At 46.4% G+C, this 26,774-nt stretch overlaps 1 protein-coding gene across 2 annotated transcripts in view; it reads right to left on the reverse strand.

The window, feature by feature from the left end:
* Positions 1-23,808: 23,808 nt before the first annotated feature.
* Positions 23,809-26,774, reverse strand: part of IGHMBP2 (immunoglobulin mu DNA binding protein 2) — a 106,780-nt gene continuing 103,814 nt past the window's right edge. For both annotated transcript variants that reach the window (XM_006275055.4, XM_019485214.2), the window contains exon 15: positions 23,809-24,357. In XM_006275055.4, coding sequence (XP_006275117.3) covers positions 24,160-24,357 — 198 coding nt within the window. In that variant the 3' untranslated portion in view covers positions 23,809-24,159. The remainder of the gene's footprint in view (positions 24,358-26,774) is intronic.

The following is a 26,774-nucleotide window of genomic DNA, read 5'->3' on the forward strand; positions in this document are numbered from 1 at the left end:
GGCTGCTGAAGTCAAAGAGCATCTTTCTAATAACCAAACCAGGTCTCTAGTGGCCATGGGCTATAGGCTGAACACTTCATAACTGCACCTATTACTTGCATAGTCCTTACTTTCCTGGTACTCATTGTTTTGTGAAACAGTTTGAGATTTTCTGAGCGTCAAAAAAGCTATATTAAAAACTTTAGTGTCACTTAATGCATAGCAGTTGGGCTTTGGTTTGATTTATGTCAAATGATCTCATGCCCATTAGAGTGACACTGTCTATTTGCAGGTTCCAAGCTCTCTTGAGGTCGTGGCTGCATTTTGGGGTCCTCAACTAATTTTGAGCTCAATGTTAAGGGTTCTATATGTGAGTTGTAACACACATGGTACATTTGGGGGAGGTTAGATTGAGTTAAAAATGGCCACCCAATCTGAAGTAAGTCAGGATGGAGTGGACTAATGGGGCAGGCTTGAGGGAGGATTGGGGAGGACAAGCAGGGCCCATAGGGGGCATTGCAGGGGGAAGGTGGGTCTGTGGGGGGAATTAGGGAGATCAGGGGGCAAGCAATATCTGTGGGGAGGGTTGAAGGGAATTGAGGGGGTAAGCGGAGTCTACAGGGGAGATTGGGAGGATCATGGGAGGCAAACAGGGTCCATAGGGGCCTTGGGGAGATGAAGGAGCTCTGCCCTTCCCCCCCAAACCATTGGCTATTTTTACCCCCTCCCCCTCAGAAAAATAATGCCCCTGGTCCCCCCACAAACCTAGCCCCTCATCCCATCTGCCCCTTCCCCCCACCCCAATTTAGCTCCCAGCACTGGGAGCAGCTTGCAGGATGGAGGGCTTGGCAGGCTTGTGGTAGAGGGCTGGCTGGTCTCTGGGGGGGCAGTGGAGGGGGTGGTGGTGGTTGTCTAGGGGAGAAATGAAGGGCCAGAGGGCTAAAAATAGCCCAGTGCAGGGCGGGGGATGGGAACTGCCAGGCTGGGGCCAGCGGCTGGGCTTTCCCAGCCCTGGGTGTGTGTTGGGAACTGTACAGAAGTTGAGTTAGATCAGTCTTACCTGACCTGATCTAAAATAGACTACCTCTGAGATAGTTAACTTTGATCGGGTCGGCCATTTTTTGACCGATCTAACCTTATTGAACTTCTGTACAGTTTGAACTTAGATCCCTAGTTACATAAATCTAAGTGTAAGGTCCGCACCTGGATGAACTAAATTAAATTAGGTGTTCATTGTAATGCAACCTATGCCCACCCCCAACCACCCAAAATATCTGTACCTAGCCACAGATAAATCTTGGTCCTGAAAGCTTAGGACAATCTGACTAATGAATATGCAAGAAAGGATAATAGAAATGCTATATTTTATTTAATGACCTACTGAGCACAGTATTAAGTGCAAAGAAAAAATTAGATTTTCTTTCTTTTTATTTCTTTATCTTCCTACAGCTTCAGGGGCATAGGCATCCTCCAGTTCCTGGCCTATTGTTCTGCTCTTGTGTTCTATTCAGGGTTTTGAGTGTCACACTGACGGATAATCCTTTTTTTGTTCTCCATAGTGAATGATTCTCAAGGTTGCCCTTTCTGCCTCTTTCCAGGTATTGGATATGTTTTTCACTTGCCATGGAAATCAGATTGGCAACAGTCTTAAAGGAATTCATTTTTCAATTAGCTGATCTTGCCAATCACTCCTGAGGGTTCCTATGACTGCTCCATAAAGTGGGTTGGCTGGTGTTGGCAATTCATATTCCATGATCATGCCAATCATATTTGTAGGCAGGTGCCACATGCCCATTTATCTTAGCTTAGTGGGTTAGACAAACTGGGCTGGATCCTCCACTACACCGAGGATCCATTATACCACCCAGCCGGTGCAAAGGGATTTTTAAGAATTTGTACCCATTTTACAGCCCCTTCACACTGCTGGTGCAATGTTTACATGGTCATTATGAAAATAAGACTTAGGTTATTAGACCAAATTAATCTCTGATAGAAGTTCATTGACATGAAGGTAAATTTAAGGGCTTGACTCTGAATTACGTCCAATTCATTAGCAGCTTTTTTATTCATATATGCCTGTTTCTGGCCTCATCAGTGCTGTATTATTCTCCTTTGGCCCGTCTGGATCTGTTTGCACTTCAGTACCCAAATCAGGCTATTGACCAAAGGATGAATGAGGTAATTAAAGACAGACAGGAAACAGAGAGAGAGAACATTGCTAGTGTAGCTGGTGCAGGGGGAGAGTCTAAATAGGTAGGCTGCCAGATGTTTTTTGGAATCTGTCTGCAAAGAGTGTAAAACACAAATACTAGAGATTAAAAAAAAGCTGATGTTACAGGCGCAGAGAACTTTATTACTACATACCCAACCAAAAGAAAGTGAGTAAGGGAACACCAAGGGATGATGCCAAAGGAGAGAAGATACTTTTATGTCCTGATTATAACAATGGACATAACCCAGAGGCATACATCAGACCATTAAAAAGTTACACTGATTTCATAACAATCAGTAACATTCACACAGCACCTTGGGCTCCCACACATTTGACAGCCATCTCTGACACAGGAGGAGAGCCTTTAAATAAACCACAAAAGAGCAGGGGCTGAGTTAATTTATTTATATATATATATATATATATATATATATATATATATTTCGGGTGTACAAAGCTTCAGTCTCTGATTCAATTCTGTGGAGATTTGGCCCGATTTGGTGGCCGAATCTCTGAATCCGAATCAAAACAGATGACCCTTTAATCTCTCCAAATCAGATTGGAACCCTCCGAATTGATTTGGAAAGGTTCAGTGATTCAGACATAGACACAGCTTTAACTGTTTTTTCTATATACCTCTAGGTAGCAGGTGACTCGTGAATGCTGTGATGCTGGGGTGCATGGAGTGTCCCACAGGAGCACGGGGGGCTCCCCAGCACGCTTGGCAGCAGACCCGGAAGTCCACTTCCGGGTCCACCAGGGAGCATGCAATGGGGCCCCCTGTATCCCCTAGTTTGGTAACTGGTGCCTCTTCGGTCTGAGGGGGCATCCAGGGTCCCCCTGCGGCTGATCTCTGGGCCAGGGGGACATGGGGAGCCCCCCCTGCATGCTCCCCAGCAGACCTAGAAGTGGATTGGAAGTACTTCTGGTCCACTTCCGGGTTCACCACCAAGCACATGGAGGGCCCCACTGCACTCCTGTGGGATGCTCCATCTGCCCCAGCATCGCAGCATTCATGAGCTGCACTGGTACCTCGAGGTATATAGAAAAAACATTTAAAGCTGTGTCTATGGCCTAATTGCTGATCAGCATTGAATCTTCAGATTCAGCCAAATCGAATCAGGGACAGTGATCCGAATCAACTAATCGAATCGCTGTCCCCGATTTGGACCAAATCTGAATTGAATAGGGCCTGCTTCACACACCCTTATATATAACAAATCAGAGCAGAGCAATGGCATCACTTCTTGTGGCATTTCATATCTTTGGAAATTTCGTATATCCAAGTACTGATCAAGTCTCACCCTACTTGGCCTATCATAAGAACATAGAATGTGCCATAATGGGTCAGACCACTGGCCACATCTACACAAGAGGAGAACTCTGCAGTTGTTACTGTGCAGTCGTTTAGTACTTACATAACCAAGTACTAAATGACTGTGCAATAACTAGCATTGCTACACAGTAGTGTCCCTGCATGGGTTTTTTCTGACGCTGCTGTGCAGTAGCAATGAGCTACTGTGCAGTAGCTCATTAGTACTGTGCAGTAGCATCACATGACAGTTAGTGCCCCGCAATGCTACAGTGCAGTAGTGTCTTATGTAGACACAATCACTGTAGCAGAGCCTAGATAATAAGGGAAAAAATATTTATGCAAGGCCTATCCAGATTGATCTGTCCTTTGATCCTATCCCCTTACAGCAGTGGGGGCCAACATTTTTGGCAGGTGTGACACAAGGGTTTCATTTACATGAGACATGTACCATACATTAGCCTAATAATACTGTGCAGTAGCATGCCAGTCAAAAACTGTGCTAATAACCTACTGTGCAGTGTTATTAGACTACTGGGCAATAAGCATCACAAAAAAAACCATATGCCAGCACTACTGCACAGTACATGTAGTTACTGCACATTTAGTTAGTACTTCATTAAGGAAATACTAAACTAAATGTGCAGTGACTACAGTGTATTAATGAAAGTGTAGATGTGCCCAACCTAAGTCCTGCCCCCTCCCTGAGTGACATGCCAATCCCCATCCACTGCCTGCTCTTGTGCTGTGCTCTCTCCTGCCTGCCCTATCTGCTGCTGTTCTCCCTGTTCCCAGCCATGTACCACACAAAGCAGCTGCACACACCCCTTGTGGCATGTGTGCCACAAGCTGACTACCTCTGCTTTACAGCTTCCAGCATACTGAAGCCTTAGGAAGTCCTCATATTTGATCAGGAGAGATCAGTGCATGTCCTATAATTCCCATGGGCTTGTAACACAATGCTGGCTTGTATTTTCTGCAGAGCCAGCTCTTGTGCTCTTGGCAGATTCATTTGCTCCAAACAGCCCGTGGTTTAGTGGAAGGTTCTGTTCTGAAGCAGAGGAGCCTCATCCATCAGGTTTATCAACAAGAAAGAAACTAAGGCAATCACAGCTGAGTTCAGTGTATCACTGTCAGCTGCTCGCAAGAGGAGGCAGTGACGAAGCTGTAATAAACTGCCCATTATTGATGACTGGATGCATTATGTGGGAGAAGAGATTCAAGGAGTGATGCCGGCTGCGGAGGTAGCTTTAGTTTTCAGTTAAAACCTGCTTCTTTGGTTGGGGTAAAACAGTTAACCAGCACAGCAAAGAAGGCTGCAGTGTTGTGTTGACGTGATGGCCTTTTGGTTCCACAGCCACTCTAAAGCACTGCTAGATCTCAGCCTCTTTCTGAAAGAGATTAACATGGGGACAAGGATTATCTTGAAGGCTAGTGTGATTCCTATTGATTTTTGGGAAGGGGAGGGGGTGGAAAGAGGGGGAAGGCACTCAAGGTTTGCCATATGAGGCACCATATCCAATCATTAGTCCTCTGGTCCATCTAGCCTGGCATCTTGCTTGGCCCCAGAAAACTTTTTGGGGTAGACAGTAGCTGATTGGTTTAGCTGTAGACAGTAGTGGTTTAGCCAGTGGTTTAGCTGGTTTAGACAGTAGCTGATTGGGGTAGACACCCCTCCTTGCTAATCTGTAATTAGGGAGCTGAATGCTTTGTGTCAAGGACTTGTAAAAAAAAAAGTAGGGGTGGAGGCCATGTAATCCAATCTCCTGCTCAAGGCAGAATCACCCCTAGCTAAATCATTCTATACAAGTGTTGGTCTAGCTATTTCTTAAAACTACACAAACAGCCCTGTCACACAACTACCAGGCACAAAGCCAAAACCACCAAGAATCACTGAGGGGTTCTGCATTCTGCTCTTGATGGAGAATAGTGGTGGATTGGTAGTGGGTTTTCTCCTAAGGGAGAATGAGCAGGGAATTTCTGGGTGGCTACCCCTGACAGAGGACCATACTTTCCACAGAGCAGATCTAGGGAGGAAAAGAGAAGAGGATTAAAGCAGGGAGAGAGAAAAAGAGTGAATGAGTAAAAATATTTCCAATGTCAGAGACAAAGACAGGGAAACAAGGATGGCAGATGTTCCAGTACTGGGTTGGGTGAGGCCTGCATGCCCAAGCCCTTCTCCAAAGCCACTGTCTGTGATAGTAGTAGCCCTCAGGCAAGAAGGGACCCATACCTCTCCGTGAACAACCCATGAGGCAGGATTGATTCTAAAGACAAGTCAATAGATATCACTCACTGAGGCCTCTACAATTGAATGAATGGTGGCTTGCCCTGAATCCATCTGTTCCCATGGTGTCACAGTAGCCATGATACCATGAACATAGACCCTGAACATAGACAGAGACAAGCCCATGAATGCAGGGATGGATGGACACATGAACCAGCTTCCTGTGGCCCATGGACCCTGCTCCATAGAGGACTCATTTCCTTACTCTGGAAAATTATACAAATCTGAGGTGGCCATCTGTCTGGCACTTCCCAGAATGCAGATCTATCTTTCCTATTCTCTGTGCCATGACCAGCCAGTCAAAGTCTGAAACATGCCAACCTCCACCTGGGTGGTGTGTAACTTCCATTTTGAATGCCTGGGACTTGGGTAAGTGAGTATAGCAAAAGGTGACAACTTCTGTCAGGAGTCAGAAGAACCCTGGATAATAGGGACGTGCAAAGCAGGCCCTATTCGATTCGGATTCTGCCCGAATCGGGGACAGTGATTTGATTTGTTGATTCAGATCACTGTCCCCGATTTGATTTGGCCAAATCCAAATCTGAAGATTCAATACTGATTCGGAGAATCAGCGATTCAGACATAGACATGACTTTAAATGTTTTTTCTACATACCTCGAGTATGATGGGGCACCAAGTCTGCCCCATCACAGAACTTCGGGGGAGTGAAGGAAAGCAGAAAACTTACCTTAGCAACCAGTCCCAGGAGAAAAGAGGCGGGGCTACCCGGATGGGGGAGAGAGAGACCCCAGCAGGTGGGAAGGGAGAGGGGAGAGAGTGCTGGCTGTGAGAGAGACAGCAAATGGCTGGAAGGATTTAAAGGGGAAGTAACCCAGATTTAGCTGGAAAAAGAGAAGAAAGCGACCCAGAAGAAACAGGGAGAAACTACAAGAAAAAGAAAAGGGAATGTAAGAAGGGTTCTGGAGAGAGACTTACCTGGGAAGGTGAAGTGAGTTAACAAAGAGGACTTTGAGTCAGTGAGTCTGATACCTGAAGACATCAAGTAACATCCCAGAGACTTAAAATTAAGAGAAAGGAATGAGAGTGGATGAAAACTAACATAGAGAGGAGAACCCCACAATGTTGATATCAGTAGTAAATACAAGGTGACCTAGGATTGCTATTTGCTTGGGACCCATGCGGAGGAGAACAGGGCAAGCAACCAAGAAATTGAGAGTTCTCAAAGAGAGAGGGAACTAAATAGATATAAGATGTTATTTATCTAAGAGAGACATAATAGTTGTGCAGAAGAGTTATTTTTGTTGAACCGCAGACACGATATCTTCCTCATCTCTCAGGACTGTGTTTATTTCTGTATCTTATTCCATCAAAGTCGTGGCAGATGAGAAATAAAGGAAATTAACCAGTTCATATTAAAACAAGAGATGGTGATTTATTTTGCGGGCATAGCTTAACTCTCACATCGAGGTACCAGTCGTGACTTGTGAATGCTGCAATGCTGGAGTGGATGGAGCATCCCACAGGAGTGTGGGTGGGGGGGCGCCCCGCGTGCTTGGTGGTGAATCTGGAAGTGGACCGGAAGTGCTTCTGGTCCACTTCTGGGTCTGCCAGGGAGCGTGTGGGAGGCCCTTACCATGCCCCCCTGGCTCAGTGATTGGCCGCAGAGCGACCTTGGGTGCCCTCCCCAGACCCCGGAGGCACCAGTCGCTAAGCCGGGGGGGTGGAGGGAAGCTCCCCTTGTGTGCTTGCCAGCAGACCTGGAAGTGGACCGTAAGTGCTTCTGATCCACCTCTGGGCCTGCTGCTGAGCACACTAGGGAGCCCCCCGCACTTCTTTGGGACACTCCATGCACCCCAGCATCCCAGCATTCACATGCCCCTGCTACCTAGAGGTATGTAGAAAAATCATTTAAAGCTGTGCCTATGTCCGAATCACTGAATCTTTCCGAACCTCTCTGAATCAATTCAGAGGGTTCCGATTAGATTTGGAGAGATTAAAAGGTCCTCTGATTCAATTCGGGCCAAATCTCTGCTGAATCAGGGACTGAAGCTTTGCACAGCCCTACTGGATAAGATAAACACTATAGAACTGTGATTTTTCATAAGCCATGGACAGATTTGCTGTTTGAGGGTGCAGATACACATAACAACTGAACCGTTCCAAAATGTCACTGACTGGGAACTTGTTCACAACTGTATGAAGATACCAGAAGTGGAAGTGAGTACCCAGCCCAGCATGCCTCACAATGGGCAAATAGGAGTGGGGGTCAGTACTTGTGCCCATGCCCTGAAGACCCTAGTATGGGTAACCTGCAGCTGGGGGTGTTTTCACTTTTCTGCTTTCCCTTTTTCCTAAATATGAGTTCAATAAACTTCAATACCCTGAAATTGACTGAAGTCTGCAGTGTTCTTGCCTGATGAGAGGGGGGAAGAGAGAAGGGTGTGCCTGGACTCATGTTTTTGGGTGTCCAGGAACTGCAGGGGGCATGATTTTACCCTGACATCTGTTTGGAAGGCCATTTAGCCAGCTCCAGAAGGTCAACCAACTTCTTGGCAGCTATAGACAACCTGTTCTTGACAGATTGTGGAGGAACTGACTTGGGGTAAAGCCACTCTGGACTTGGTGCTGACCAAAGAGGAAGATATGGTAGATTGGAGGTACTCTGGGCGGCAGTGATCATGATCTGATCAGATTCACTGTCCACTGAAAGGCTGGGAATTCTGCCAGCAGAACAGAAATCCTAGCCTTCAGAAGGGCAGACTTTGGTAAACTCAGGAGTCTAGTTAAAAAGGCCCTTTGCAACCAGTGACTGGACGATTTGGGAGTTCAAGAACAGTGGTGTTTCCTAAAGCAAGCAATTCTCGCTGCTCAAAAAGAGACCATCCCCATGCAGTCAAAAAGAGGGAAAGGGGCCAAAAGACCCACTTGGCTCATCAGGGACATTAGAGAATTTTTCAAAAAGAAAAAAGAAGCGTACATGATGAAATGGAAAAATGGTGCAGCATCCAGAGAAGAGTACACTCATATGGCCAGGCTCTGCAGGTACGAGGGAAGGAAAGCCAAGGCATGCATAGAGATCAAGCTGGCAACCAAATTAAAAGACAACAAAAAGTCCTTCTGTAGGTACATATGGAGCAAGAAAAAATCAAGCTCCACTATCAGACCTCTACTGAATATGGAGGGGCAGCCCACAGTTGCTCCCTGCGAAAAGGTAGAGCTCCTAAATACTTACTTTACATCAGTATTCTTAAAATCAGACAGGAACTCATCACCTGTCCAGAGGCCCAGAGAATACAGGGAAGACAGCATCCCACATAAAATTAGTCCCGAACAGGTGAAAATACTCTTAGAACATTTGGATGTTTTCAAGTCTGCTGAGCCAGACAACCTGCATCCAAGAGTCCTGAAAGAACTGGCTGACCTCGTAGTGGTGCCTCTGGCAAGGCTGTTCAAAGAGTCATGGAACTCAGGGGTCGTCCCGAACAACTGGAAGAGGGCTAATGTGGTTCTCATCTTTAAAAAAAAAAAAAAAGGGAAGAGGAACTACCTTGCCAACTATAGACCAATCAGTCTGACTTTGGTCCTGGTACAAATCTTCAAAAAAAATTGTCAAGGACACCATCAACCATAAGCTCGTAACTGACGGGGTATTAAGAAACAACCAGCATGGCTTTGTCAAGGGGAGGTCATGCCTAACCAACCTGGTGTCTGTCTATGACCAGTAACTAACCAGCTGGTATGGGACATGTGATTGACATCATCTACCTAGACTTCAGCAAGGCTTTTGATACTGTTTCCCATGAGATTCACTCAATTAAGTTGGAGGGTACTGGTCTAGACTGGTCTACAATGTGATAGGTTGGGAACTGGCTCAGAGGCTGATCCCAGCAAGTTGTAATCGATAGGATGGCCTTATCCTGGAGGGCCATCTTGAGTGGTGCCTCCGAGGGATCAGTGCTTGGGCCCATGATTTTTAATATCTTTATCAATGACTTGGATGAGGGAGTGGAAAGCACAATGATTAAGTCTGTGGATCAGCAAGCTGTGGGGAAATGTGGGCACATGTAAGGACAGGGTAAGGATCCAGAATGACCTTGGCAAACTGATCCTATGGGTGCAACGCAATCAGATGAGGTTCAATAGGGACAAGTGCCGGGTCCTTCATCTGGGTAGGAAGAACTCTCATCATAACTATGCGATGAGTGGTGGTCCCCTGGCTGACCCTGCATCTGAAAGGGACCTGGGGGTGACAATGAACCAGAGGATGAACCTGAGCCATCGTGTGATGAAGTTACCATCAGGACTCAAGGGAAGTGATGGTCTCTCCTACCTTGGAGGTCTTCAGGAGGAGGCTGGATAAATATTTGGCTGGGGTGGTATGACCCCAGCACTCGTTCCTGCCTGGGGCAGGTGGTCAGACCTGATGATCTGTTTAGGTCCCTTCTGACCCTAAGCACTATGAAACTCTGAAACTCTGGTGTGCATCAGCCAACGCGTTGCCAATAGATCCAAAGAGGTGCTCCCCCCCCTCTATTCAGTGTTGGTGGGACCACACCTGGAGTACTGTGTCCAGTTCTGGGCTCTGTACTTCAAGAAGGATGTGGATAAGCATGAAAGGGTACAGAAAAAGGCCACCCATATGATCAGGGGCCTGGAGGATAGGCCCTATGAGGAGAGATTCTGGGAACTGGGTTTGTTCAGTCTGAGTAAGAGAAGACTGAGAGGTGACTTGATAGCCACCTACAAGTATGTCAGGGTGAACATCAAGATCTAGGGGAGCAACTCTTCAGAAAGGCATCTCTTGGGAGGATGAGGTCCAACGGGCACAAGCTTGTTGAGGAAAAATTTAGCCTGGACATAAGGAAAAACATCTTTTTTGTAAAGGTAACTAGAATCTGGAATGCACTCCCAGAAGAGGTGGTGCAGTCACCATCCCTGGAGGTGTTCAAGAGGAGGTTGGACAATCACCTCATTGAGTTTGTTTGAGCCCAATTACCTCTTGTCTATGGCAGGGGACCAGACTTGATGATCTTACAGGTCCCTTTTGGCCCTTGTATGATTCTATGATGAGTAGGCACAGCTGAGTAGGGAGTGAGGACACAGTTGGTTGTTCAATAGACAGCTCTGAACAAGCAGTGCAAGGCAGCTTATCAATAGAAAAAAATGCTGACAAAAGGAAAAAAGGGGGTAGTAGACTTTTGGCTAAGTACCAGAGCAGCCAGTTGCACCAGGAGAGGGGGGGGGGGGAGGAAGGGGAGGATGAGGAACAAGGCAGTGTTGGATGCCTGGAGAACCAACAAACCCATGTCACCGAACACTTAGTGTCCACACATAACACTGAACTGGTTTTCACAGCAAACCAATTCAAAAAGAGTCCTTGACTTTCCAGTTGCATTCAGGAGTGTAATGTGGGAGTAGATGAGCAGGGCATGTGTCTCAGGTGCTGCTCAAGGTGAGGGGCGGAGTGGGGTGGAGTGCCTCACCCCTCTTGCTTGTCCTTGCTTGGCTCACTGCCTGCCTTACTTCTTGCTTCTATGATGCACATTGCTGTTCTATTGAACAGCAGCGTAAGTCATGGGGGGGGAGGGGGGTAGAGAACAGATCCCCATTTTTTGCTGCCAAAATCAGCATTTGTTTTCACCCTCTGGACATGGGTTGTCGAGGCAAATGGGGTGAAAGTCCCCCCCACCTCCTCCCCAGCAGCACATGTGTTCATGCTCCATAGTGCTTCAAACACATTTGAAGTGCACCAATAGTGAGGGTATGGATACCCATGGCTAAAGAAGCACTTAAAAAATGGCCAAAGTATTTTTAAAAAATGACCCTTGAAAAAAGAGGACCATCTGTGAAGCACTTCCTTTTGAAACACTTCCTGAGATCCTGTCTGTATGCTCCAGTGGTCCTCCAGCATCCCACAGTACTCTGCTTCCCCACTGGGGAGGGGAGCCAATGAGCAGTCTCCTGCATGCTTGGCTGGCCTCAGCAGCCTCCAGACTGGACATTGAGACATGCAGGGATTCTTGCTCTCCAGCCCCCAAGTCAGAGAGCAATGCTGCCACCTGCCTTTGTAGCCGTTTTGAAACACCTCTTGGGGGGCATCCTTATGCCTGCACAGCGACAAATTTGAAATGCTCTGAGATTCAGATCACTTCAAATGCTTGCCTGTCCATACCCAAAGGACTTCTCTGTCTGGCTGAGCGGTCCAGTGAAAAGACTAGAACACCAGAGGACCAGATTTGGTTGGGAAATACAGGAAGTCCTGCCTTTTTTTAGTTGTAACTTGTCCACAATCGATGGTTTATAACCTCTGGGACTACCAATTCTTAGTTAGGATTCATTAGCAGGACTTTTAAATTTTTTAAATGTGGTTCTGCTCCAAAAAGTAGCTTTCACCTCATAGCCCTTTCTCATAGAGCCAATATTCTCTTTATTTGTATCCAGGATCTCCAGTCAGCCGGCTTTAGTGACAAAAGCAGGTCTCCCCTGTGCTTTAGCTCCTGATAACCTTGCAGAGCCAACAGGGCTGAGGGGGAATGAGCTGGATTCTACACCTTCTTATGCAGTACCACCCATGAAGCAGACTCTAAGGAGACAATATTTAAAGCTGCCTAAAATGATTTAGGTGTCTAAGTCCTGGTTTAAAAATCAATATGCAAACATTCATGTGGAACAATTTCAAAAGGGGAGTGGGAGCTGCTGCTGTTCCAGACTGCACAGCAGCCCTTGTATTCTACATGTGCATGAGCCTGGAGGAATACACATGAGTTAAATCATCCCAGTTTTAATCCTGAATGAAGCAGAATTAAGAGAGAAGCAGCTTTGCTACAGGTTTAAGCATGGCACTTAGAGCATAACTACTGCTATGTGGTCCTCCTCCCCTTTTGAAACAGCTCCAGGTGAATGTTTGTCCATGCAATATGGGCATGAGATTTATGTTCCTAAGGGCCTAATGCTTCTGGACATGGGACTTGGGTGACTAAGTCACTTAGATACTTTGGGAGAATGCTACCCCTCACTCTTATGAAAATGACAGGTAAGCATCACTCCAGTAGCTAAAAATATACATTTGTTTACAATTAGTGAAGAGGGCAAAACAGTCTCTGCTGCTGTATGAGCGCCTCCGATTCTGTGGTGCCTCTATAATATTGCTGTCTGACAGTTCCTTTAATAATGAGGATGTCACCTGCTGCGGGCAGCCTCATGCCCCAGCAGAAAGATGGAGCACCACGTGCTAGGTATGGGAAGAGGAGGGAATACTCTGCATAGAGTTAGGAGCCTGAAGGAAACCTCTCTGCCTCAACAGTGCATGCACATAGTTTAAATCTCTGCTTTAGTGCAACAGCTGGTGACCTTCTTGGATCTTGCTTCTCCATATATTCATTAGGAAAATGTAAATGACAGAATTAATATCAAGAACCTTGCTGGGCAGGAAGCCCAGGGGAAACATTATCCACTTGGCTGCAAGTTTGTCCATCTTATGGGCCTGGCATATTTCATCTTTATGGAGTAACTATATGTTGGAGAAATGAATGTTCTCCATGGATTTATTGTGTTGCATTGTAGTCTTGTGGCTCGCTACGGATCTTCTGTAGTTTGAGAGTAGGAGGTTTGTAATATAGCACCTTCATACTTGAAATATTCTAGAGTGCTTTGCTTAGTAGTAGATTATATGTTAGCAGTGTAAGAGGTGAAGAGAAGTTGTTATCCACTCAGCAAAAGTTCAGACAGATTAGCTCCTAACACCTGGTATTAGGAGAAAGGAAAAGTTGGTCTGAATAGGAAAGCCATCTCCTATTCTTGCCAAAATGCCATGGGCTATTAGCCTTCCAGCTGGACAACCATTATGGCGTTGGTAAGGTCCCACTTGCAGGGAATCCACAAGCAGTATCTTCCCTAGCACTGCACTGCAGCATCAGCAGTTTCTACCTAAACCAGGGGTGGGCAATTATTTTGGTTTGAGAGCCACTTTAGGAATTTGGGTGAACTATTGCGTGCTCGGGCGGAGGGGGTGCTGACCTGGCCTGGCACTGGGAGTGGATTGCAGCTCTGCCCTGGGCTGTCACCCCATCCCACAAGCCTGGGCCTGGGCCTGCCTGCCTGCCTGTTACCCACAGCCCCATCTCATCTGCCTGGCCAAGCATGCCCGGCCCACAGGGGCCATGGCCAGTCTCCGTGGACTGCCCCCCCCCCCCCCAGTCCGGCAACTGGTGGGTGCAGGGTGGACAAGCCAGGGCTGCCCCAGCAGTGGGGCCAGGTCCGGTGGCAGCAGAGATGCTAGTGGCAGCAGCAGGAAGGCACTGCTGCTGAGGCTGTTGGGAAGCAGTGTCTGCCCCTGCCCCACCCCGTGCCCAGTGGCGGCGGGACCAGCCACATGTGCCATGGCCTGGGTTGTCCTCCACACCTGGGCCAGGCTGGGCTGAGTAGGGTTATCAGATGTCTGGGTTTTCCTGGACATGTCCTCTTTTTTGGCCCCCTGTGCTGCATCCAGGCAGGTTTTTTAAATGTAGGCAAAATGTCTGAGATTTGCTCCCCAGTCTGTTTTCACAATGGCCGCCTCTAGGTAGAACTACAGTTCTCGGAATACCTGGCGCGCACGATTGGGAGCTGAGTTCTCAATCGAGATTTGAGTTTTCAGTTTATCATGGAAAAAACATGGAAAATGTGATGTCACTTCAGTGAGTAGGGGCAGGGGGTGGGAGTTACCATGTGTCTCTGGGCACTGGGGCTGCAACAGGGCATGGGGCTGGAGGGAAGGCGTGGTGGGGAGCTGTGCAGCCCGACCGGCTGGGAAACGCTGCCCAGGGTGGAGGGTGCACAGGCCTCCCCACCCCACCACCACCCGCAGGAGCCAGAGCTGCTGATGCAGCCACCGCACTCGCTCCAGCCAGGACAGGGCAGGGGGCTAGGGGGAGGGGCACCGGCAGAGCCCAGAGCGGAGTGGGGAATTTGGATTGGGACAGGGGACCTGGCAGGGTCTTTTGAGGAGCAGGGGGCTGTGGGCAGGGATGTCCCTAGCAGGGGGGTGAATCAGGGCAACCACCCTGGGCCCTGCACTTTGGAGGGCCATGTGGACAGTGCTGTACAGGCCCTGCCATGCCCGCCACGTGGTGCCGGCTCTGCCGCTGCCGTTCAGTGCCACCAGCTCTGGCTGCCTGCCACCCCCCTCCTCCCTCCCTGACCCCGCACAGGCTGATATGTCCCAGGTCCCTCACACCTCTAGGGATGGCTCTGGCTGTCTTAGGGGCACCAGCAGACCCCAGAGGGGAGTGAGGAATTTGGATTGGGACTGAGGGGCACCGCTGGCATATCACTTGGGGCTACTCGGTGTTACAAAGTAGCGTGGGGGGAGGGGGACAGCCACAGCTGGACCCACATCTTGTTGAGCAAAGGGGGTGAGGAGCTTTGATTTTCTGTTTTAAAAAAAGTTTAAAAATATAAGTATTTCAAATTTATTTTATTATAATGATTGAGGCACTGGCAGGCTTCCAAACTGCTTTAAAATTGTAAATAAACCAATAAAACATTGTGTAAAATTGACAACAATATATATGTAGTGGAGTTTCAGTTTAATCACAGAAAAATGTGGGTTTGGGATTTTTTTAATCAGTGAATTAAGGTTTTTTAACAGACAATTTGCAATTTTTAAACTGAACAAGAAAACTCGGCGCTTATTGTAGTGATAGAGCAGACATTGCATAAAGCAGGAGCGTAGTCTGTCATCTGAGTGCAACTTCAGCATTTACTTAATGCTTTTGTTTCTCGTCAAATTTCTGAGGCAATAACGCTTATTTACTATAACAGTTAGAAATACCCCCCGCCCCACAATCACCCCCTCTCCCTTCCCGCCCCACTTCCCTCTGCTCCCTCCCTGGACACGTGCCCTCTTTTTTTTTGGAACTGGAAATATGGTAACCCTAGGGCTGAAGGACCCACTGCAGGCCAGATAAAATCCCTTGGCAGGCTGGATCTGGCCTGCAGCCTGTATTTGCCCACCCCTGATCTAAGTCCATACCTTGGAGTTGGGTCACAAGGCGAACCTCTGACGTGTAAGCTGCTGTGTCGTCACTGACTTCCATGGCACTGTGCTAGTTTATACAATTGCAGAATCTGGACCAGAGCTTTCAGGCCTGCAGAGAAGCAGCCTGACCCCCCGCCCCACCTTGATGAAACATTACCAAGTCAGAACGGCAGCATCTTACACGCAGCATTGAACAACTATTCATAGTAGAAAAGAACCAGAGAAACGGGAACATGAGAACAGTAGGGCCCTCCCAAGCCAGCGAGTCCAATCCCCTGCATTCAGAAGCCACCAAAATCACCACTTCACCCCCTCATGCATAACTCCAAGGCAGAAGACCAGGAACACAAAGAACACCCAGTAACATGCATTAGATAAAGGAGAGGAAGATGAGGACCAGTGCCCTGCCACAGCAACAACAGGGAAGCAGCTGATTAATAGATGCTCAGAGGATCCTAGGAAAAAGACAATGCCCCACACTACAGAGGAAGGCAAAATCCCCCACAGGTAAAATTATTCCCTGCCCTTAAATTTGACCAGCAATATATACCTCAGTGGAAAAAACAAGAAACTCTCAGTAGAAACCTTTGACTATTTATTAATAGTGGCAGGAGCATCAGCACACCCCAGGTAAAACACCTGTCTTAGGCATAGCCAATGCTCCAGAAGGTGATCCCCACCCAGAAGCCAACAGTATTAATTCAGGGGAAAAATGTACCTTACTGGTCTACAACCTGGTAATCCCTGAGGCAAGGGATTACCAGACACTGGCCACAAGTTCAAGAGAGGTCTCATCTGAGCTGAACTGCAGACCTACATGGGCCACAGCTTTAAACATTTTCTGAACAGGGTGGCAGCGGATTGGAGAACACAGAAATATTCCCTCTCCCCTGAACATCTAGTAGCATCTAGGAAGAATTTATTTCCTCCCTTACCTTTATACCCCTGGTTTAGTTAGTCATCAGGAAAACCTCAGAAAGACTGAGCCAAAGAACCACAGGGTATATCTTATCCTTCCCCTGGACTTGCATTAACTCTGCATGTTACAAGTAGGCACTGAACAGTGGAGCAAAACCAGCCTGCTCTTAGGTGTATTCCACTCTCTCTGGGTGTATCTACATGAGATGTTTACTGCGGAGCTGCCTAATTAGCTCCGCAGCAAAGTCTCAACGTCTACGCATGTGGCACTATTAGGCTACAGGAAACAAATTAACCTGCTGCAGGTTAGTATTTGTAAGTACTATCGAATGGCAGAGTTCTTTAGCACGTGGCAAAGCATGTCTAGATGCTGCCCTGGCTGGCTGGGGCATTAGGGTGTTTCAGTGTTGGGGCTGCCTTCTACTTAGCTCCATACTGGAGCACCCTTGTGCCCCAGCCAGCCCCTCTGTAGCACGTGGAGTAGAGGAGAGCAGCCCTGGGCTGGCAGGCTGACCCCTTGGGCCCCCTGCCAGCCAGGACAGCTTTGACTCAGCTCAACTTGCTGCAGTCCCAGGCACACATTCAAACATGGTGCGTGGGAGCAATAAACTCTGGTCCAACATGTGCTGGTGTTTATTGCTCCATGCTAATAGTCAGGGATCCTGGTTTTCTCTGATAAAAAAAAATCCCCAATTTTCAGTTAAAAAGTAACCCCAAATCCACATTTTATCATGATTAAAATGAAACACCATTTTATATATATATATATATATATATATATATAGCAGTGTTTCATTTTAATCATAGAAAAAATGTGGATTTGGGGTTAGTTGTTTTAAACTGAAAATTAGGGATTTTTTTTTATCAGAGAAAACCAGGATCCCTACTAATAGCATATGTAGATGCACCCCCTGTCACTCACAGCAGCACTAACTATGCCACAATTTCCATGCAGAGGAAGAAGCAATATCAGGTAAACTAGACTAGCAACCAGGAAGCAAGAATCTTTGGATAAGACATACACGTACCTCTCTCTCATGTCCCAGTGTTTTGTCACAATCTCAGACTTTTCTTACCAGTGCCTCATTGTGCCAGGTGCTGCACAAACCTGTTAGCTTCTCAGGAGGTTGGAGAACAGACAAGTTGGATTTACAGATTTCTGGAGAGTGTTGGGGAGTGCTGGGTTATCCCAGAGAGATGGGTTGCACATTTAGTCACTGTATCACTGCATGTAGCGATAAAGGAGCCTTCATCTTCCTTCAACAAATAACAGTTAGACTCTATACAAATAGCTCTCAAGAAGAAGTCACTGTCACCTTCTTTTTATGTTCTGCCACCACAACTGGAGTTTTTTCAGGCATTGTGCATATAATTCAGCCTGGTCCACAGCTCGGGCAAGGTCTCCATATAAGTGCATGGTTCAGTCAGGAGCTGGAAGACCCAACAGCTGTTCCATGGCCTGCATTTTACTGCAGGCATATGCATATAATTTCTTAGAGCAGTTCCACTTACACGTTAGCTTTTAACTTGTTGACTCTTATTCAAAGGCAATTTCAATGCCTCCATATTGATCAAGCCTTCTCCAAGCCTGTGGGGAAGCACTTAGTGATGTCTATGTGCATGTTGATGTCCTCATTAAGTGTGCTGAGCTGTGTGTAGCATACTGATATTTCAGTCATGTCACCATTGGTGATTTTATTTTAAGCAGTCTTGTTGGGGCTAGGAAGCTTTCTTGTGATCTCAGGTGGCTCAGAGCTGCAGTGCAGACAGAGAGCATGTGCCTGGTGTCTTCAACTGGCCATGATTGCCCCGTTTTGCTTGGGACCACACTTGTGATTCCAGCAAACACGTACTGATCACTCACATTTGTTGTGGTTAATCAAGAAGAAGTGATTATCTTACAAGCCAGTGACACTCATAACATTTTTCTATTTCTATTTCTGCTGCTATTGGAACCCACTTGGTTCCAATCCAGTAATGGAGGAAGGTATCCAGCTTTTTCTGTGTGACCGATGCTTGCCTGTTATTGAGGAGCTTAGTACCAACTTGCATAATGTGAAAACTGACTGGGCAAAAAGTGATTTTTTGAAGGACAAGCCAGGAATAGCTCAGCTTGGATTCACTCTGCAGCTCGAGACAGAGTTTTAACATGCTGGACATCACTGGATGGAGATTCTGAATAGCCAGCTCATCTACTGTCCACAGCCTTGCGGTGCTCCCAGTCTGGAAAGTGATCATACTGGGAGCAGCCAGGAGACTACTGCAACAAAACTTGCAGCATCTTTAGCCTCTGGGTGGGAAGAGCTGTGGATCTAGGAGTGAATATATGCATGTGTCTCAGCAATGCAGAGAAATGCCTCATTTATTAAATGACTGTTATCTGGGACACTCAGTCCCCAGCGACACCCACGCTAGTGCTTGGGTGGATTTTCTATTAGCCCCAAAGTGGATTTCTTATTTTTTCCTTATTAAGTATGAGCCTTCTACACGCATCCCAATGGCAGGGAGGAGTCAGCAGCTTTCCTTAAGTTTAGTAATCGCATGCATTAGACAGAGGCCTCTTTGCTCCATAGTTTAACTACCACCATCAAAATTCTTGGCTGGCCAACGGAATAAATCTCTGCAACCTGTCTAATTTAGGGAACCTTAACAACCTATCCCCCCTCCCTCCAAATGGTATCACAGTGCCAATGAATGTACTTTAAGCACATAACAGGAGAGATTATGCTTCATGCATACTGCATGGATCGGAGATTGGAAGTCCCTAGGGCAAGAGCTGTCTCTTACTATGGGTTTGTGCAGTGCCTAGCACAATGGGGCCCTGATCGTGTTTACTTCCAGAACCCCTTCCATATTAATTGATCATTATATCATGTACTATCAGCTGTGAAGTGAGGACGGGCCATTCTCTTTAGCATGGACATCATGAGAAAACCTACACATGAGTGTCTCTAACTCTGAGAAGGTAACAAATCAACTGAAAACCACATTAATAAACCAAGCAGCCCGAGATGAACTGGGGGGGATGGTGGGATGCTCAGCCCTGTACGTGCCTTTAACATGTCTTTCTCTGTTCTCACTGCCATGTAGAATGGGCCAGTCCCTCTGAGATGCACATCAGAACCCTGCTGGCTGAGAAAATGATGCCATCCTTTGGATGGCATCATTTGAAGATGGCCCGTGGTCCAGATGCTCTTCCCAAGTCTGCATGTGGGCAGCAAGCTGCTGATACATGACCGTGGACCATCACACCCCTCCGTGTTCCTGAGGTTGGCACCCTGGGCAGATTTGAGGTAGTAACCTGAAAGATAATTGCCTGCTCCAGTGAGCCTTGCTTGTCCTAAGGACAGCAGCAGCAGTGGCAGCAGCAGCAGTAGGCTGTGTGTGTGTGTGTGTGTGTGTGTGTGTGTGTGTGTGTGTGAAATGGGCAGCTGAATAAATGATTCACAGAGGCATTGGGGGGGTCGGGGAGAGGTCTAGCCAGCCTGGCTGCTCACCCTTTCCTGTGTAATTGCAAAAGAGAAATACCCCTTCTTTGGACACTTCAAAGAATAATGATGCTATTTCCACAGTGCCTAGTACTCGACAATAAAAACAAACACAGACTAAAGGACCTACTGATCTCCCAAGGTAACCCAGGGTTAGACCAGCCTGACAACTGTACCTGGCCCCAAAGGATTTCAAACAGACAAGCCTAAAAAAAGGGTCAATTCAAATCATTTCGAAAATCGATGTGCTCATTCCAAAGCTTTATGAATAAAAAGGCTTCAAGGGAACTAAATGTATCTGTTAATATAGGAGGGAGCTACAAGCAGTGTCTTCACAGCTGCTGCAAGTCTCAGGTTCCAGTGGTCTCATCCCCTTAGCACAGGCAACAGGAAAGGGAGCAGTGTACTCACAAAAGCAACTAGGATCCAGCCCAGCCTTGTGTTTCACACTGAGACTTCTCTCCTCACCCCCAGTGGCAGGAACCAGTGACACAAACACAACCATCTGTGGGTTGAGTCCCTTCTGCTCACTCCTGCTTGCTGCTGCTTACACTGAAGGGTAAAAAATCTTAGAGAGATACCTCATCAAATTGCACCCTGGTCCATCAGAATTTGAAATGCTGTCTTTATCTTCATGTTCCCTCAAAGATTTATAGGTTTCAAGGCCAGAAGGGACTATTATCACCCACTGAACCCAGGTATCAGAAGTCAGAGTTTTTCATTCACTAATTCTTGCATTCAACCCAGTAAGTTATGACAAAGCTACACCTTATCTTCAAGGAAGATACCTACCGTTTGAAAGGGGAAATTGTTTTTCAGCCTCCCTGTCTATGCTTTCTTCCGCAGGCTCTACAAAGCATCCCATAAAATTACTGATGCTTATCCACTTGCACAGCATACCCTTGTTGCTCAGGAAATCACTTCAAGACATCAGTATGAATCATATCAAATTCCTTAGGCTTAATTTCCTCTCAGGCTTCTTGCTCTATTTTAGCATCTTTCAGTGCAATGCTTCCACCAAGGACTTCACTGAAAAACAATTAGAGTGCACTAAGAGCCTATCATAATACCTGGCTCTGAGTTTGGCTGCTGGGAAGTGACTCACCCCCATAGAGACATGGTATACTCTTGGGTGAATGTGACTATGTCTACAGAAGATGCTTACTGCACAGTAGCTCGTTACTACTGTGAAGTAGCATTGCAGGGCATGAACCATGACACAATGCTACTGTGCAGTAGTAATGAGCTACTGTGCAGTCAGCATCACCAGGAAGCCATGTGGGGATGTTACTGCGCAGTCATTTAGTACTGCACAGTAACAATTACGTAGTCTCGTGTATACATGGCCTGTTTCAACCTGCTAGACCAGCACTGCTTAAACTGTGCATAGGTAGCAGTCACTGCATCTAAGACAGGTAAGTACTATTGTGCCCATTTTACACATGGGATGTGGAGGTTGACAGGCCCAATTGAAGCCATAGGCCCATAAGAAGCCACTAGTGTCAGAACCAGGATCAGTTGCAAGAAGTCCCTTATTTACATCCCACAGACCCTACGACCATCTCAACAGATGGCCCAGCAGTCAAGAGCAAGCGCTGATGAATGGAAAGGAAAAAGTAGTGACCTGCATGCCAGAAGCAGCAAAAATAGCACAAACAGTGAGCTGGTTACGATAGCTACTTGTTCCTGGGCTTCCAAAGGCCACCTCAAAGGGAAAAGGCTTAGCAAAGTAGATGAGCCCTGCTACTGGCAGATCCCTGCAACCCCTTGGCTAGTTCCAGACCCCAAATAAGCCCATGTTCCCTTTGGCAGTTTACAGCCCTTTTACAGCCAAGATATTTTTGGGGAAAAGTTTCTTTAAACTTTATCCCACCTGCTCTATCATCAATATTCTAGCAGTATGGCAATCATGTCCATGTGTGACAGACTGCTTACACTGTCCTCCCCTGCTACCTTGCAGGGAGTTTGCTTCTAAATCTTGTCTCCATTAACAGCGGGCACATGTACACACACATATTCTCTGAAGTGGGTTTACTCTAATCTTGAGTAAAGCGTCTTGTATAGATGTGCCCAGTTTCATGCTGCTGTACAGAATTCTGCCATAGGCAATCAACAAGAGGCTCGGTACCTCTTGCAGTAGGGAAGGAAAAGGGGTGGCTCTTTAATGTTGGAGTAAATTAGAACTTAAAACTGCAACTTAAAAATGCTCTGGTTGCATCGCAAATAGTTATATATATGTGTGCATGTGATTGCATGATTCATGAGTAGGCACCTACCTAACTCATGGTGAGAGAAAGCAATTTTCTCAGTTTCGTCATGGCATAAAGAGTCAGTTTCGCAGTCATTTTGTGGTGGCCCTGCCCCTTGGTGCTGATTGATGGAAAGGCCCCGGGAGGAGGAGGCAGCTGCTATCCTGACTGATGGCTACCTTTCATGTGGTTCCACCTTAAAGTGCTGATTGGCCAAGAGGCACAAGGGGATGGCAGCTGCCTTTCAGCTGCCCTGCCTGCTGCTGCTTTCCCCTTGTGGGTGCACTGCAAGGGTAAGCTGCAGTAACAGCGAGGACTGCTAGCTCCCACTGGGGAGCCAGCATTTTATTTTTATTAAGGTGGGTGTTTTTGGTTGCTTTCGTGGGAAATCGCGGTCAATGCCGTTTTTTGCAATGATTGGGGAGATTGCCGTTTTGCACAAAAGTTGTAAATCTTCAATTTAAGCAGGTGCCGATTTTTGATTGCTTCTAATAGAGAAAGCGAGCATTTCCTTTCAGACTGCCTTCCCAATACCACCAGAATTCATGAGCGCTGGGAATGTTTTAATGTGGTTGTGCACAGGATGATGAGAGCTGAGTGTCTCAGTATGTGGATAGCACACTCTATTCTGTCCCCAGACTCTGTGCAGAAAACAAGTACTTAACTTGATCCATGTGTATTAATCTGAAATATCCCTCCTTGAATTCATTGCGCTCTAAGCCAAATTTGTTGTTTTCTAAGTTTAAAGTATCATCTCCCTGTTTGAATACGTGAGGTGCATTTTAATAGCAAAGCGGCTTTTATGTTTGTGTCTCAGATCCTGACTATCTTCATGTCCTATTGACTTAACTGGTTATAGAAACTGGTTACCATTTTATGGGATAAAGCTCTGAAAAAAAACTCGCTCCTGCCTCTGCACAGTAGCCTTGGTATGATGCCATCTTATCTTCTTGCATTTGACTGTATGTTTAAGCAAATACAATGGCTTCCTTAGTCTCAACCACATTCCAGCCCATTTAAAGTGGTTTGCAAATGGGTATTTGCAGCAGTTAAACACTCTCAGAGTGGGAAAACACCTGACCTGTCTGCCTCCTCACATTGTTAGCAGATACGTCTCAGTTGGGTGACCTGGAAAATTTCATTTTCTTCCAACAAAAAAATCTTCCTTGCTCTTCAGTATACAAAGGTGATTTCTGGGCTGGAGAACTGAAACAGTTATACTATTTTTATTCTGCTATGTTTTCTTAATGCTTTGAGTCACCTGGGGCTTTAAAATTACTCCCACACCATTGGTTACAAGGTTCTCATTCTATATCCTACAGACATTTATCATATTATTGTTGTATCACAATGGAACGTCACATTGACAGCTTATTGCTTTAGGTGCTTTCATACCACTCTTTATTGCAATACTCTGTGTATCCTCTCAGTATACATTTATTACCCTGTCAATAAAGATAATTACTCCAAACAAAATGGTTTGCCTTCCCCCTCTGCACCTAACAGTACTGCTTTTTCAGATGGTCTTGACAGATACTTGTTTTCCAGCACAGTCTACACATACAAAGCCATTAACACCTCCAAAAAAATATGTACGTCTCGCTTGGGAAGAGCTAAGTTTATAAAGGATAGTACATCAAAGATCTTCTATGGTTTTTCCAGTCCCATCCTGTGTTTTCAATGTTAATATCAATCCCCAAAGGGAAACAGGTTGGGATACATTAGAACAAAGCCCTCATTTCTCCTGGTCTTTCTTTTTGCTCTTTCTCTGGTTGCTTAATTCATTCAGCTTTTTATCGAGGCGTCTCTGCAGGTGAGCTCTTTTGGTTGGGTCCAGAGACTTGTCTTTTGATCCACTCCCAGCGTAGAGAACCCCTTCTTTGCTGATCCTCTGCCGTGCATGCACTTTGGCTTTCTCCCCACACCCATGAACCTGGAGGAGACAGAACAATAATTTTGGCAACAGATACAGAAAAGACTTGGGATGTTATGGTACCTCATGAAGGAACAGCATGGTTAGAGCCTGATGCTCTTCATTAAAGAATTTAAAACCCTAACTTATTTCACAGACCATAAACATGCTCACCATTTATTTATAGTTCTTTTAGTACTGAAACAAAAAATACTAAGACTGTTTTTTCCTGCTAAGATGCATGCAGCTAAATCACCCATGCAGACATCTTAAGTATTTCCTCTGCAAAGTCTAAACAGTTGGGGAGATCTTCACTCCATCAGCTGAGCAGTTATATAAAAGGTTTCTCTCCTATGACCTGGTAAATGATTAATCTGTTTTCTGTCTAGAACCTTTCAGTGTAGCAGAGAAAGGCAGAACAAGAGCTAATGCCTGGAAGATGAAACCAAACAAATTAAAATTAGAAATAAAGGCACAAATATCCAATACCATGAGTGATTATCCATTGAAACAAGCTCCCAAGAGAAGCAGTGGATTCTCCACTCCTGGTGTCTTTAACATATGGCTGGATGCCTCTTTGGAAGGCGTGCTTCAAACAAATGCAAATTCTTGGCTCAGTACAGAGGAAACTGGATGAAATTTTACAGCCTATGATATACTGACCTGAATGGTACCAGTGATCAACTCCAGTCTAAACAAATCTATGAAGTTATGAAATCTAAGAGACAAGGTACCACAAGAACAAGTACTAAAACCATCCGCACAAGGAATCATAGAAAAATAGGACCGTGAGCATGGGTGACCAGTGCCTTCTGAATCTGATCACCAACGGGGGGGCGGGGGGGGATAGAGAGTCCCCAGTGGCCAATCACCAAGCCTGGAACCACCAGCAGCAAACCAGGAAGTGTACTTCTGCTGGCACTTCCAGTTTCGTGGCTGGCACTCCCAAGGAGTGCACATGCACCCCCTACACGTCACCAACGGCTGTGAAAGACCTCAGGAGAACATCTAATTGAACCATGTCAGGGCAGAACCATCCCTGTCTAAACCATCATACCCAAGTGTTTGTCTAACCTGCTCCTGAAAGTCCACACAACTGCTCTAGGTAGCTTACTCCAATGCTTAACCACCCTCATAGTTAGAAAGCTCCTTATAATACCTTACCTAAATCTCTATGGTTGCAATTTTACCCCATTACTTCTTGACCTGTTACCCACAGACACAGAGAACAGTTGATCACCATCTTCTTCATGACAACCCCTTTTTTGTATACGGAGATTTATCAAATCCCCCCGCCCCTTAATCTTCTCTTCCCTAGAATAAATCCTGCCTATTATTCCAACTGCAGAGTCTATTCATTCTAGCAGTCAGGATAATTAGAGTAAAAAATTATGGCTGGAATTTCCACAGGTGTTAGGCACCCATATCTGGATGACTTTCAAAGTTCCTAAATTCCTTGGGTCCATTACACTATGCCTAACAATCGTTACAAACCACTGTCAAGGATCCAGGCCCAAACAGTCACTAAGACCTGAAGCACTAGGCCCAAATCGTCACTATGGCTAAGGTGCCGGGCCCCGACTGTCACTAATGGCAGAGGTGTCAGGCCCAGACCACTGCCAAAGCCTGAGGGGCCTGGTTCAGACTGCACCTTGGATCAAGATACCAGGACCAGGACACTGCAAAGGGCACAAGGGGGTAGTGTAATTCCCATGGGAGGTCAGACTGGATGATCCTTGTCTTCCTACCATTTGTTCTTTATACCATGGTTCCACCTTTGGACCTCTGCCTTGGTTTGTTGGAAACTCAATTTCTTTTGCTTGGAGTTGATGTCATGTTACCAAGCACTTTGTGCTTGCAATCAATTAACTCCTGGATCTCCTGGTCATTCCCATCAAACCAGTCTTGGTAGAGAATCCAAGTGTCTCTTCACAGGCACTGATGACGGTGGCCTTGAGGCTACTCCATATGCTGCTGACATTCTCCCATTGTTACTGACTGTAATTCACCAGTTTTCTGCTGATGCACTGGTGGAAGAGGTCTCGCTTGCTTGGGTCCTTGAGCCCTTCAATGTTGATCTTCCATCAGTATTGCTTCTCCTGCAGCTGTCGTTCGGGAGCCAATGTGGTGATGAGTCGGTGATCAGTCCAGCAATCATCATCTCCTAGCATAGTTCATGTAACGTGGATATCTTTGTGATCCCAGGCACAGATGATGACACAGACAATCAGGTGCCAGTGCTTAGATTGTGGGTGTTGCCATGTCTTGTGCCTGTTTTTCTGCAGGACAGGTGTTGGTGATGGTGAGTCCATGTTCCGTGCATTCGGTCAAGAGGAGGATGACCCTGGAGTTGACTGTTCCTATTCCTTCTTTGCCGATGGTTCTGTTCCCGAGGTTAGAGTCCCTTCTGACACCAGCACTGAAATTACTGAGAAAAA

This window comes from Alligator mississippiensis, chromosome 2, assembly GCF_030867095.1.
Source record: "Alligator mississippiensis isolate rAllMis1 chromosome 2, rAllMis1, whole genome shotgun sequence".
Classification (NCBI taxonomy): Eukaryota; Metazoa; Chordata; order Crocodylia; family Alligatoridae; genus Alligator; species Alligator mississippiensis.